This window comes from Saccopteryx leptura, chromosome X (genome assembly GCF_036850995.1).
Source record: "Saccopteryx leptura isolate mSacLep1 chromosome X, mSacLep1_pri_phased_curated, whole genome shotgun sequence".
In the NCBI taxonomy this organism is placed as follows: Eukaryota; Metazoa; Chordata; class Mammalia; order Chiroptera; family Emballonuridae; genus Saccopteryx; species Saccopteryx leptura.
Window position 1 is genome coordinate 132,924,912 of NC_089516.1, and position 14,070 is coordinate 132,938,981.

The window sequence follows — 14,070 nt, forward strand, 5'->3', positions numbered from 1 at the left end:
ATAAAGCAAGTTGGTGGTGCATCATCCAAACTGTGGAGAGTCAGAACAGAACAAAAAGGTGGAAGAAGGAAGAATTTATTCTCTCTGCCTGCTTCATTTGGAACATCAGTCTTCTGCTCTTAGAAAGGAACTTACACCATTGGTTCTGCTATTTTTCAGGCCTTTGGACCAGGACTAAACTATACCACAATCTGTCCTGGGTCTCCAACTTGCAGATGACAGATTGTGGGACTTCTCAGTCTTCATAATCATGTGAGCCAATTCCTTAGAGTAAATCTCTTTTTATATATCTTATTGTTTTGTTTCTCTATAGATCCCATGACTAATATACAAGACCAAAGAAAAGGGAGCATTTGGACCTTCAATTACTCACTGAATGAAAAAATATAAGAACATGTCTGGTCAGAGAAGTCTTGCCAGGGTGTGAGAATAGAAAAATCTCCATGAAGAAGAAATAATTTAAAAAAATACGTAGTTCCTATTTTTATTTTTTAATATATAAATATAAGTATATATCCATATCCACATATATATCACAGGCTATATATATGTACACACACACTTCTCTTACCTCAAAAAAAATTTTGGCATGAGAGTCACCAACGTGTTAATAGTGACTATCTATAGTGATGGTATTACAACTGATATTTATTTTTTTCTTTATACCTTTCTTGTATTATCTTATTTTAAAAAGCAGTTTTTTTTATAATCTTATGTAATCAGAAGAAAATGTTTTTTCTGTTTTTAAAATTAGAGTAAAATTCTTCACTAGTGCTTTTATAAAACTAGCAAAATAAATTGTCTACAACTAATGACTCCTAGAGGGAAGAAGAATTAATGTAAGATCATATAGGGACAACTTGCATGTGGGTAAACTTCATTTTCCATGTCTCCAGATAGTGTGGGTGGGCTAGAATTTTTTTTATTTATCTAAGCCAATCAACACATTGGGAGAATGATCAGAATACTTAGAACATCTTTTGAATTAAATGCCTCTAAAAATTGCCTAAATACTCAAAGCAAAAAAAATATGAATAAAAAACACCATCAACCAACCCAAATCACTTCACATCCCTGTCTAGTTATAAAAATATATCTAACCAGTCTCAATAATTCAGGAATATTTACAAGAAAGCTCTGTAGCTTCTTCACAGGACATTATGAGCTCCCCCAAAACATTTATTTTCTTTATTAAGCTTGAGGTTTGAGGCAAAATCTACCAAAATTAAATATATGTATATATATATTATATACATATCTTTAGACCCAACAATTTAACTTCTAAGAATTTACCCTACAAATCTATGAATGGTTTTTCTTTTTGTTTTTTGTTTGTTTGTTTGTTTGCTTTTTCTTTAGCATGAGAGAAGGAGACAGACAGGAGGGGAGAGAGATGAGAAGCATCAATTTCTAGTTGTGATACTTTAGTTGTTCAATGCTTGCTTCTCATATGTCTCATATGTTACTTGACCGGGGAGGGAGGGTTCAGCTGAGTCAGTGACCCTTTGCTCATTCCAAGGACCATGAGATCACGTTGATGATTCCATACTCAAGCCTGCAACCCCATGCTCAGGCCCCGTGCTCAGAGACTTTGAACATGGGACCTCAGCATCCCAGGTTGACGCTTTATCCACTGTGCCACCACTGGTCAGGCTGTCCTACTAATCTTTTATACTTTGACAAGTTACACATATAAGATGTTTACTGCTGTATTGTTTATATTAGCAAAGAACTAGAAATAATGTACATGAACTCCAATAAGAGGTGGATGATACAAACAAAGATCGTATATAGTATAATTATATACAGGACTAACTTAAGGTCCATAAGAATCACAGAGGTTAATCTGTCTTGGATAATCCAAATAATATTTTAAATTGGTAGAATCAGCAGAATCAGAGAGAGCTCTAAACCATAACAATGGATGGTATGGTCCAGATCTACAAGGAGAAGCTTTGGTAACATTTTCACCCACAACTTGAATGTGTCATTTTCTTAAAACTTAAATCATTGTGAGTCACCTGGAAACTAAAAGAAGTGGTCAGGGATAATAGAACCTAGTTCTGTTGGGTAATATATTTTAACCTCAAAAAGGTAAAAGGAGGCCCTGTCTGGTTGCTCAGTGGATAGAGCATCGGCCAGGCATATGTATGTCCTGGGTTCAATTCCTGGTCAGGGCACACAGGAAAAGTGACCATGTGCTTCCCACCTCCCTGCCCTGCTCCTTCTCTCCCTCTTCCCATCCTGCAGTCAGTGGCTCTATTAGTTTGAGCATGGCCCTGGATGCTGAAGATATCTCTGTTACAACACATCAGTCTCAGCCACTAAAAATAGCTCAGTACTGAAACATTGGCCCCTGATGAGGTTGCCAGGTCAATCCTGGTTGGGGTGCATGTGGGAGTCTGCCTCACTATCACCCTTTCTTTCACTTAAAAAATAAAAATAAAAGGTAACACAAAAAATAGTGACAAAGTTGTCCCAATGCTATGAAGAACTTTCGTGACTTTTCAGACCCGCTGCTGCTGATGTTATCATTATGGAGCAAATTCACTGATGAATGAAATTTATTTCTTTAAACCAAATGAATAGAGATGTTTTGAAACTGTTCATCCATGCACAAAATGAAAGGACCACTCAGTACAAACATACATAGAACATTAGGTGAAAAGTGAAATTGTATTTTAGAGGGGCAGATGAAGTCGGGGGAGGGGGGGAATGATGTAGCTACCAGTCAAGGAAACTCAGAGGTTATCATGACTGGACCTTATTTTAGTGACTGGGCCAAGTCAGGAAAGTAGACATGAAGGAAAGCAGAAAACAGATTAAGGGAGAGGATATTATTTATTTTTCAAACAGAAACTTCTTTTGAGTATTACACACACTCTATTTATAGTTAATATGTTTTAACATGTGTGTGCTCAAGCCAGAGCCATTTAATTTTTACCTCTTGCCAAAGGGCAGCCTTCCTTATGAGCCCTCCTCAAGAGTAAGGTTGATAATTTTTCAGAGGATATCATAATGAATTGATTGATTCTAAAATAAAATCACAGTATGTAATCACTGAAAACGTAATGCCTAAGAGTAATTTGAGAATTCAACTTCTAATATTCAGTAAAGTCTGGCCTGTGGTGGCACTATGAATAAAGCATCGACCTAGAATGCTGAGGTCATTGTTCAAACCCTGGACTTCCCCAGTCAAGGCACATACAAGAAGCAACTATGAGTTGATGCCTCGTACTCCTTCTCTCTCTCTCTCTCTCTCTCTCTCTCTCTCTCTCTCTCTCTCTTTCTCTCTCTCTCCCTCATTCTTCTCTCTGAAAATCAATAAATACATTTTTTAAAATAAATATCTGGTAAGGCTATTTATGGCAAAACTGTGACAAAATTGGCTATCTAACGGCTGGATTTCCCCATCCTGTCTGCCATTTCTCTTTCACTACAATTTAATAGCCCTTGCTCTAAATCTCTGTGCTACACTTAAATTGCTCAGTACAGTGAATGTAAAACTTCTAGACATATGTAAGAGGCCTAAAAGTAGACAAGCTCTATTGCAATGCAGCTGGAATTAAACCCAGGTAAAGTAATTGTATGCAGCCTTCCATTTTTTTTTCACCTCAATACATCAGTGATTCGACAAGTAAAAATTTTTCTTATAGTCAAGAACAATTTTGTTCATCATCTGATCACTCACAATGCAATAATAATTCTTGGTAAGTGGAGTAGTTTCAAATCCTTTGACAGCCTTGGGGGAGAGAGGTCTCTCTGTGAAAAAAAAATTGATTATATTAATATCATACAAGTCTAAGATGAATATTTCATAACATAGGTCACCTAATGTACTATAAATATTGTCAAATGGAAATATCAACAGAAATGTACATTCCTAAACAAGAAACTATAATTTTGCCAAAGTATACGTGGTCAAAATTATATCTTTTTTCCAGGCCCCTCAATTCTTGAGAGAGAGGATAAGCCAAGGACTTAAGGTCTAGCTGCTCAAGGACAGGACTGAGACAAGAACTTCACTCATATATTGAGCTTGTTCCATTCAACTTATTCAAAACAGATAAGCAAAGTCAATGTTAACTAAATACATATTTGTAACTTGCAACTTACAATGAAAATAGAATATAAATAACAGCAATCATCATTTCTTGGGGCTATCTACTATGCCAAAAACAAAATTATCAGAATATTTAATACACTGAAAACTAGCAGAAAACTCCTCTCTCTTTTACACATCATTTTAATATTAATACATTATGCTGTGAAATTCCATCTTTCTTTTACAAAGTTAATTTTACCTATTAAACTCATGACTAACAGAGTCTAGTACATTCTTTCTTTAAAAAAAGAACCAGTTAATAAAAATACAAGACACTGATGATAAGTGTTTAACAGCGTCACTACATACTATCTTTCTTACTCTCATTTTCTCCTTTGCTTCATTTTTTTAAAGTCTTCTTACATTTTTTATTTTTTTTCAATCTTTTTTATTTATTCATTTTAAAGATGGGAGGGAGAGATAGATGATAGATGATAGATAGATAGATGATAGATAGATAGAGAGAAAGAAGGGGGGAGGAGCAGGAAGCATCAACTCCCACATGTGCCTTGACCGGACAAGTCCAGGCCTTTGAACCAGCGACCTCAGCATTCCAGGTCCACCCATTATCCACTGCGTCACCACACGCCAGGTCTCATTTTGTTTTACATTTCTTTTTTTCTTTTTTTTTTTCTGTATTTTTCTGAAGCCGGAAATGGGGAGAGACAGTCAGACAGACTTCCGCATGCACCCGACCGGGATCCACCCGGCACGCCCACCAGGGGGCGACACTCTGCCCACCAGGGGGCGATGCTCTGCCCCTCCGGGGCGTCGCTCTGTTGTGACCAGAGCCACTCTAGTGCCTGGGGCAGAGGCCGAGGAGCCATCCCCAGCGCCCGGGCCATCTTTGCTCCAGTGGAGCCTCAGCTGCGGGAGGGGAAGAGAGAGACAGAGAGGAAGGAGAGGGGGAGGGGTGGAGAAGCAGATGGGCACTTCTCCTGTGTGCCCTGGCCGGGAATCGAACCCGGGACTTCTGCACGCCAGGCCGACGCTCTACCACTGAGCCAACCGGCCAGGGCCTACATTTCATTTTTATCTTGCTATACTATACACTGTTTTAACCTCTTTCTGATGTATGGAAGAGTAGAAATAACCAAATTATATAACAATGAACCTTAATTTTTCTCTTTAAAAAACAGTATTTTCTAGTTTTTGGTCTATTACATGTCCACCTAAAAAATGCAATATATAGAAAAAAATTTTAAATAACAATTAGCCCATCACCCAAAGCTAACCATTATTCAAAGTAACATGTTGAAGTGTGTCTTCCCATTCCTTTTATATGTGTTTGTGGACACACATATACAAATCTTTTTTACTTTACCTATAGTTTTATCATTCTCTTATTGCAACATTATTTTGTGAATAATTTTCCATTTAACTTTGATTTCTAAAATTATTATTATTTGAAATATGCCTTGTGTTTATTTGGCACATAATAGCTTTTAAGACATTTTATTTGACCTTTACAATAACCATGTTAGGCAGAAATGATCTTCTCATTTTGCAGAGAAGGCTACTAAGGTTGAGAAAGGTGCTGTCAGCTGCATAATAGTATGAATCTGGGAAATAGCAAAGCCAACACTGAAGCCCAGGTGTGTCTTGACAAGGGCCTGTACTTCTAACCAATAAGGTATCCAGAGATAAAGCTACTGGATGTCTCAATCAATGGGTAGTAGTTCCTACTGGAGTTCAGAGGGACCATCAGTTTGACCTGGGATGGTCAGAAAATACCTTACTGGGCAAGGGATAGATAATCTGGCCCTGGAAGATGGCTAGAATTCAGGCAGGCATAAAAGACAGCAGGGGGTTTTCTAGTTGAGAAAAATTCCAGCACAGTTATAGAAATGGCAATGCTCATAGCAGGACTGTCCTTGTGACAGAGAATTATCCAGCTGTGCCAGGCAGGGCAGGGCAAAGTGGAAACAAAGCAAAAAATCAGCAAGGCCAATTTTGTCACTTCCCAGTGATAACAAGAGGGGTATGGCCAGTTTGGAGAAGGTTTATTTTATTTGAAGATCTGCCTGGATTCACCTGGTGGCTTCACAAGGCTTTACTGGGTAAACCTAAGAAATGTAGAATCACTTTACCTATTGCTTGAGGTTATAAGTGGCAGAACCAGAGCTTAAATCCAAGTATTATATTGTCAAACCTGGCGTTTTTTCCAGGACACTGTGGTTTTGCACTCAGATATATTCAAAATTGACCATTACCAGATTCTTTTAGTTTTGTATTAAGCATTTTTTTCTACAATGTAGCTATAATAAATAGTTCTATACTGCTCACAAAACTTAGGGGATATTTTATAGCTTCGTATTCATTTTGAAATATCCCCCAATTTTTGTGAGCAATATACTTAGAATTCAGTTGTTTTGTGAAATTATGATGTAAACAAGTCTTGATAAAAATAAAACTTTCTAGAGATACCAGCAAGGTGTGGTCACCATTCAAAAACAAGGCCAATGAGAAGGCTGAACAGTAATGTAGAGCCTGCCAAGACATTGAAGAGGCAAGGAAAGGCGATAGAAATGGGTCATTATAATTGAAACAAAATGTTAACTATGTAAATTTGGACCTGAAAATCATGACTTGAAAGAAGTGGCTGCCATAGAGATTACTGAATGGATGAACATGATGTAAAAAGAACTGGCACTTTGACAAGCTCAATAAAATTGTTAACCCTCTAGAAAGACTGACAGAAAAAAAATAAGAACACACAAATTGCCAATATCAGGATTGAAATAAAATATCACTATGGCCCCTAGAGACATTATGAATAAAAGAATGCTATGAAAAACTCTACATACATAAATTTGATGATTAGATGTGAAGTGAATGAATTCCTCAGGAAAATAAAAAACTACCACAACTCACCAATATGAAAATATTTGAATAGCCTTACAACTATAAAGAAAATTGAACTTATAAATTGCTACATGCAATTATAGAAAGGTCCCAACATCATCAGCCTCTACGGAGGCAGTCAATTTTTTTTTTATTAAAGAACCTTTATGGCCTCTCACATTATCCATCTCAATATTCATCATTGCCCCTATTTTAGCCCTAATTATGTAGATTCCCCTTCCCATAGCCTATCCCCTAATTAATATAAACCTGGGAGTCTTGTTCATACTAGCCATATCTAGCATAGCCTTATATGTACTCCTATGGTCTGGATGGACCTCAAATATAAAATAAGCACTATTGGGGCCCTATGAGCCATTATCCTCCTGTCAGTATTACTAATAAATGGCTCTTTACTCTGTCCACCCTAGTTACAACCCAGGAGTACCTATGCCTAATTATTCCAGCATGACCACTAGCAATAATATGATACATCTCAACCCTAGCAGAAACAAACCGAGCACCATTTGACCTAACAGAAGGAGAATCTGAATTAGTCTCCGGATTTAATATTGAATATACAGAAGGTCCATTTTCTCCTGGCATAATACCTAATATTATCATGATGAATATTTTTACCCCAACCCTTTTCCTAGGAGCATATCACAATCCTCTAATGCCAGAACTCTAACAATTCATTTTACCATTAAAGCTCTCCTACTAACCATTGCCTTTCTATGAATTCGTGCTTCTTACTTAATAAATTTAAAACTCTGGATAAAGAAATCTCCAGGTCCATATGATTTCACTGGAGAATTCTATCAAATGTTTAAGAAGGAGGCAATATAAATTCTTCACAATCTCTTATAGAAAATCAAAAAGGAGAGATCATTTTCTAACATTTTTTTTAAAATCACTCTTACACAGACACCAAAACCAGACAGCACACACCAAAAAAAGCTGCAGACCAACATTTTTTATGAATACCTTGACAAAGTATTAACAAATGTAGTTCAGGAATATTTTAAAAGAATTATATACTATGTAATTTATACCAGGGATAAAAGTCGGTTAAATATTCAAAAATGAATCTACACAATAACCCACAATAATAGTCTAAACAGAAAGGGCACATAATAATTTCACATGACAAAATTAGACACCCATTCAAGGGGAAAAAACTTCTAAAAAAATAAGAATAAAGAGCAAGTTCTGCAACTCAATAAAGAACATCTATGAAAACTTAGAGCTAGTATCTTACATAATGATGAAAGACCAAATGCTAAATGATTTCCCTCCTAAAATCAGGAACAAAGCAAGGGTGTCTGTTCTCACCACTCTATTTTTTTAGATATATTTTTCAATTATGTTTGACATACAATATTATATAAGTTTCAGGTGTACAAATAGTGATTAGAAATTTATATCACTTACGAAGTGACAGCCTCAATAAGTCTAGTTACCCATATCACCACGCTTATTCAGCAAAGTGCTGTAAGTTTTAGCTCTTCTTGCAGGCTTGGCATAGGATATGTGATCAAAACAAAAAAAAAGTAGAAGGAAGGCAGATTTGAAAGGACAAATTTGGAAAGTCAAAAAAAATGGAGCCCTTGCAAACCAGTATTCCCATAGGGGGAAAAAAATCAACAGATGGCTACAAAGAGAAATACACCAGTGATAATTTCTTACCTTTGGTTCCTCTTTGCCCCCACCCCCACCTCTACCGCTGCTTACTCCTGCCGTGTGCAGTTCTCTCTGAAACCCACACTCAGCAACATACAGAGGGTAAAGCTGTGGAAGTTCAGAGGAGACAAGTAGAATCCCTGGGGTAGTTCAAAGTAACCTAACTGGAACTAACATCTAAACATAAACCTTTTAGATGGTGTTTCTAAAGCAATAAAAAGATTGGCCAATTCATTTCAATCACAGAAAAAACATCAGTCAGTGTAATACAGAATTCAAATGGGTTATTTGGTACAGTATAACTCAAACAACAATAGTGTCACCCAGATATGTAAGAAGCTCTTCAAATCCTGGTGTAAAGATCCCTTTCCAATTAATTTGATTCTCCTTTCGCTTGCTGATGGACAGTCTTATAACTTGTTGGTGGTGATAAGACATAAAGAAATCTAGTGACAACTATGTAGTTTCTCTGGATATGAAACATCTATGTGACATACCCAGGGGATTAAAACAGGAAGTCTAAATATAAAGCTTGATCTTAGTTTTGGTGTAGAATCAGTAGAATCATTTTTTAATCGGCCTTAATACTGATTTAATTAACTACCTAACAAATCCCCTCATTTGATATCTGTATTTTCCTGTTAATAAGAAGTTTTAGAAGGATTTAATGAACTCTTAATTGAATCAGTTGCAGAAAATAGAATTTGCCTAAAATATCTGCTTTAATCATACTTGCATCAATATTTTCTTGGCATGAAAACATCCTTAGCTTTTCTCAGTAACAAAGACAAAAAATTTTAAAAAGAGATATAATTTACTATGTTATTGATGTACTAGCAGAAATTATTTTGATGTATTAATAACATGTTAATATACACATTACAACTGATTTCTTTTATTATTTTTTGACAGAGACAGAGATTCAGAGAGACAGACAGATAGCAACAGACAGACAAGAAGGGAGAGAGATGAGAAACATCAGTTCTTCATTGAGGCATCTTAGTTGTTCTTGATTCCTTTTTCATATGTGTCTTGACTGGGGAGCTACAGCAGAGTCAGTGATCCTTTGCTCAAACCAGCAACCTTGGGCTTCAAGACAGTGACCTTGGGTTTCAAGCCAGTGACCTTTAGGCTCAAGCTTGTGACCCCAGGGTCATGTCTATGATCCCACGCTCAAGCCAGCAACCCTGCGCTCAAGCTGGTGAGCCCATGCTCAAGCCAGATGATCCCACACTCAAGCCCTCAAGCCGGCAACCTTGGGGTTTCAAACCTGGGTCCTCCACGTCCCAGTCTGATGTTCTGTCCACCACATCACCACCTGGTCAGGCTACAATTGATTTTTAAAATAGGATGGAAAGACAACGCCCTGAAGATAGAGTTGGGCAGCAGGACAAAAAACTTGGACTATCACCGAAAGTGGGACAAAGATGAATATGAGAAACTCACTGATAATAGGCCCACAAAAGAGAGAGAAAAGAAGTATGGAAAACCAGAGCAGCTAGTCAAGGAGGAACTTCTCTGGCACAAGAACTACAAGGTGAACCTGGAATCCAAACTTGGAAAGACTGTTGTCATTACCAAGAACATCCCACAATCCAAGATGGGAGTATAATATCGCAGTGTCTATGACTATTTGTGAAGGACTCCATCAACTCTCTGGATCACATTAACATAAAGAAACATCAGCGAAACCTGGGCATGTCTATGCATGTGGAATGTTCCACCTTGAAGAAGTGTTTTGAGGTCGATAAGAAGAAGACGGAAGAGAAGCAGAAAGTTCATGATTGTGAGAAAAATATGAAGGGGATCAGAAAAGAGGAAAGGGCCAAAGTCTACAAGAAAATGAAACAAAAGAAAAAGAGTCCTGCAAAGAATTTGCATTTGAGCGGGATGATGAGATGGCAGCTCTGATGGGCTTCTCTGGCTTGGTTTCACCAAGAAGAGTTCTGAGGCTTTCTATGCTTGGCCCTTTGTTGGGCTTAATTTTGTGTATGAGGGTCATGTTTTTTTTTGGGAGGGGACTTGAAAAAGCCCTTAAGAGTGGCAATTGGGAGGGATAGAGGGTAAGTGTTTATGGTTTCCCTCTATCTTAAGAGGGATCACAGGAAGCAGAGGTAATGCTGTGGCATGTTCCTTCAGCCTCCATATATCACTGGAGGCACAGTACCTCTGCCCATCTGAGTTCCCAATAAAGAAAAACCTCCTCTTTTGAGGCTGCTTTCCCCAAAATTCCCCTGCATCTTCATCTATCCAATCCTCTCTGAGCATCCCACATTTATCTTGGGTTCTGAATTTAATTTTGACTCTTGGCTTAGCCTGCATTGGAATGGTACTCTGGGTCCCCAGTTTTCAGTTGATACCATATCCTAGACCATCTACTCCCTTCCCCCTTCCCTTATTCCACACTGTGGTTCCCTTGCCACCTGCACATGCATGTATACTCTTGCCTAGGTCAGTGGCATGTGTGGATGTATGTCCATGAATCTGTCACATGGGGGAGCCTGAACTAGAACCTCAGAGCATTACTGCCTTGGGGTCTGATGTTCACTATTTCCTCAGTCTATGTAACTGGAAATTAAATAAGATGAGTGGTTAAAATAATAAATAATAATAATAATAATAATAATAATAATAATAAAAAGACTGAAAATTGTATAAATGACTAATTTTCTTATTTATAGTGTATGTAGCTGACTCAAATGAAAGAAGCAAAGACCCTTAATATGTCCTCTGTGGCTCATATATTGACTATGTTGTTCATGCATGTATTTTTCATGAAGTAGGATCTTTGATAAAAATGTTTTTGCTAAAAATAGGGTTAATTTTCTCATGTAACAACAAAGCAAGAGGTAGGCAAGTAGGACTGGTAACAATGGCTTCATAATGTCATCAGTGTCCAGGTTCCATTATCCTTGGTGAGAGGTTTTTATCACAATGGTCACAAAAACCTATTGTACCTTCAGCCCCAAACTCATGTTGAAAAAAGATTGTGTGTCAGCAGGAACAAAAATTAAGAATTTAAGAATAAGGCCCTGGCCAGCTAGCTCAGCATTAGAGCATAGGCCCAGTGTGTGGAAGTCCCAGGTTCAATTCCCAGCCAGGGTATACAAGAGAAATGCCCATCTGCTTCTCCACCCTTCTCCCTCTACTTTGTCTCTCTCTTCATCTCCCGCAGCCAAGACTCCATTGGGGCAAAGTTGGCCCGTGCTCTGAGAATGGCTCCATGGCCTCCACCTTAGGCACTAGAATGGCTCCAGTTGCGATGGAGCAACGCAGATGGGGAAAGCATCGCCCCTTGATGGGCATGCCGGGTGGATCATGGTCAGGCACATGCGGGAGTCTTTCTGCTTTCCTGTTTCTCACTTCAGAAAAATACAAAAAAATAGAATTTAAGAATAAAAGTATAATGACTAGTATGAAAAGGAAAGAAAAACACAGATGAATAACTGTAACACAGGTCCAAAATGGTGTCACTTGTGCTAAAAGCCCACAATACCTGCTCTAACTGCAATTTAAACTTCTTCCAGAAACATAATCTTAATCAACCATAATCTCAATTTGGTCAAGCATCAGTAATCTGTCACATAGGCCCTCTCCATTCCCTATAGAAAGAAGAGGCAATCTGTTTAATAAAAATCCTTTCCCTTTTATTCTTCCAAAGAAAAGATGTTCAATCTCCAAAATAATTCTTTCTCCCCACATCCTTATTCCAGTCACTCACTTGCTCCACCTTTCTTCCTATAAAATATTTCCATTTTGAACAGTTCTTCAGAGTGCCTCTCAGATGCTAGATATGATACTGCCTGATTCATTAATCACTTAATAAAGTCAATTCAGTTTCTTTTTTAAGAAAAGGAGATTGTGTGTATTAAACACAAACACTCTATTTCTTAACTTTCTACAGTATTAGATTGGTGGTCTTATAAATCCTCTAATATCAGCCTCCTTCTGAAGAGCGAGGGAAGAAGCTGTCCCCAGGGCTTTAGCCATAATTAACTCTAGATAAAATCTAAAAGTTAAAATGCAACTTCACAAGGGCACATTTACCAGGACACAAAATGTATTTGTCAGTGACGGGGCCCAAAAAAGAAAACTATGCACAGCACTCCCATGGCACAGCAGTCTGCAGGGTGAGGGCTGTACTGAGCTAGGATTGTTTTGTTTTGTTTTTAAGAAAAAACCATGTGTAGTATCAGCCTGAATGGTACCCTAGCTATTATGAATAAAATTTTCAGATTTACTGACTATTCTAGTGACATTGTTACATGGTTGGCACAATAGTAAACAGACAAAAATCACAGAAGTTTCTTAGTTCCATGCCTGATTCAACCTCATAAATGATCCAAGAAAGCTGTATGGTAGTGGGGTTTAAAACCCTAAATTGAAGGTTTCATTTCAATAAGATGTGCATTTAATCTATGAAGATTTTTATGTGACAAAGACAGAGAGAAGGACAGATAGGGACAGACAGACAGGAAGGGAGAGAGATGAGAAACATCAATTCTTCATTGTGGCACCTAGGTTGTTCATTGCTGCTTTCTCATATATGCCTTGGCCAGGGGTGGGGGGGGGGGCTACAGCAGAGCAAGTGACCCCTTGCTCAAGCCAACGACCTTGGGTTTCAAGCCACTGATCTTCAGGCTCAAGCCAGTGACCTTGCACTCAAGCTGGTGAACCCATGCTAAAGTCGGATGACCCTGCACTCAAGCCCATGACCTCAGGCTTTTGAACCTGGGTCCTCTGTGTCCCTATCCAATGCTCTTTCCACTACTCCACCTTCTGGCCAGGTGCTATGAAGTATTTCTTAAAACACTTTAAAAACAAATTTTCTTTTCCAAGCTCTGTATCAGTATAAACTTTATGGAAAGAAATAAAAGTTGATAAGTATATTCAAGACCACCCATAAAACAGCACAGCATTGAGTTTAAAATGTCCCTCAGCAGCATTCTAGACAGGTTTTGGCCTAGTCACTATTTTCTGGAGGCAGCAACAAGTTTGGATGGGAAAGAATTCAAGTCAACAAAGACTTGACAGCTACTTTCCCAACAAGACATTTTTATTACTTTCAAGCTAATCTCCTCCACTGTCCCCCAAACTCACTCTGCTTAATCCTACCACAGGTCTCTTGTGGGTTTTTTTCTCCCTTATCAATCACTGACTTAAATTGTTCCCCACTCTCAGCTGGGCCTGCTAACAGCCTAGATATCTTTGCAGGTTCAGCTCAAGCCCTACCTCCTCCACAAAGTGTTCCTCTACTACTCCAGGCACAGTGCATTCTCTGTGTACTGAAGATCTGCTATATAATTTACACTTTATCATCTACCTCTTTTTACTGCCAGTTGTAGTTTTCATTTCTAGCTCTTTCTCTCCTGTGCTCTAAATCCATACTGCCAACTGCTTGTTGAAAATCTTCAGAACTATTACTTGTTGGCACCTCC

At 38.0% G+C, this 14,070-nt stretch overlaps 1 protein-coding gene and 1 pseudogene across 4 annotated transcripts in view; one reads left to right on the top strand and one right to left on the bottom strand.

The window, feature by feature from the left end:
• Positions 1 to 14,070, bottom strand: part of ARHGEF6 (Rac/Cdc42 guanine nucleotide exchange factor 6) — a 190,143-nt gene that overhangs the window by 113,418 nt on the left and 62,655 nt on the right. For all 4 annotated transcript variants that reach the window (XM_066356648.1, XM_066356647.1, XM_066356650.1 and 1 more), the window contains one exon: positions 3,692 to 3,762. In XM_066356648.1, coding sequence (XP_066212745.1) covers positions 3,692 to 3,762 — 71 coding nt within the window. The remainder of the gene's footprint in view (positions 1 to 3,691; positions 3,763 to 14,070) is intronic.
• LOC136386003 (zinc finger matrin-type protein 2 pseudogene) lies at positions 9,927 to 10,692 on the top strand (annotated as a pseudogene).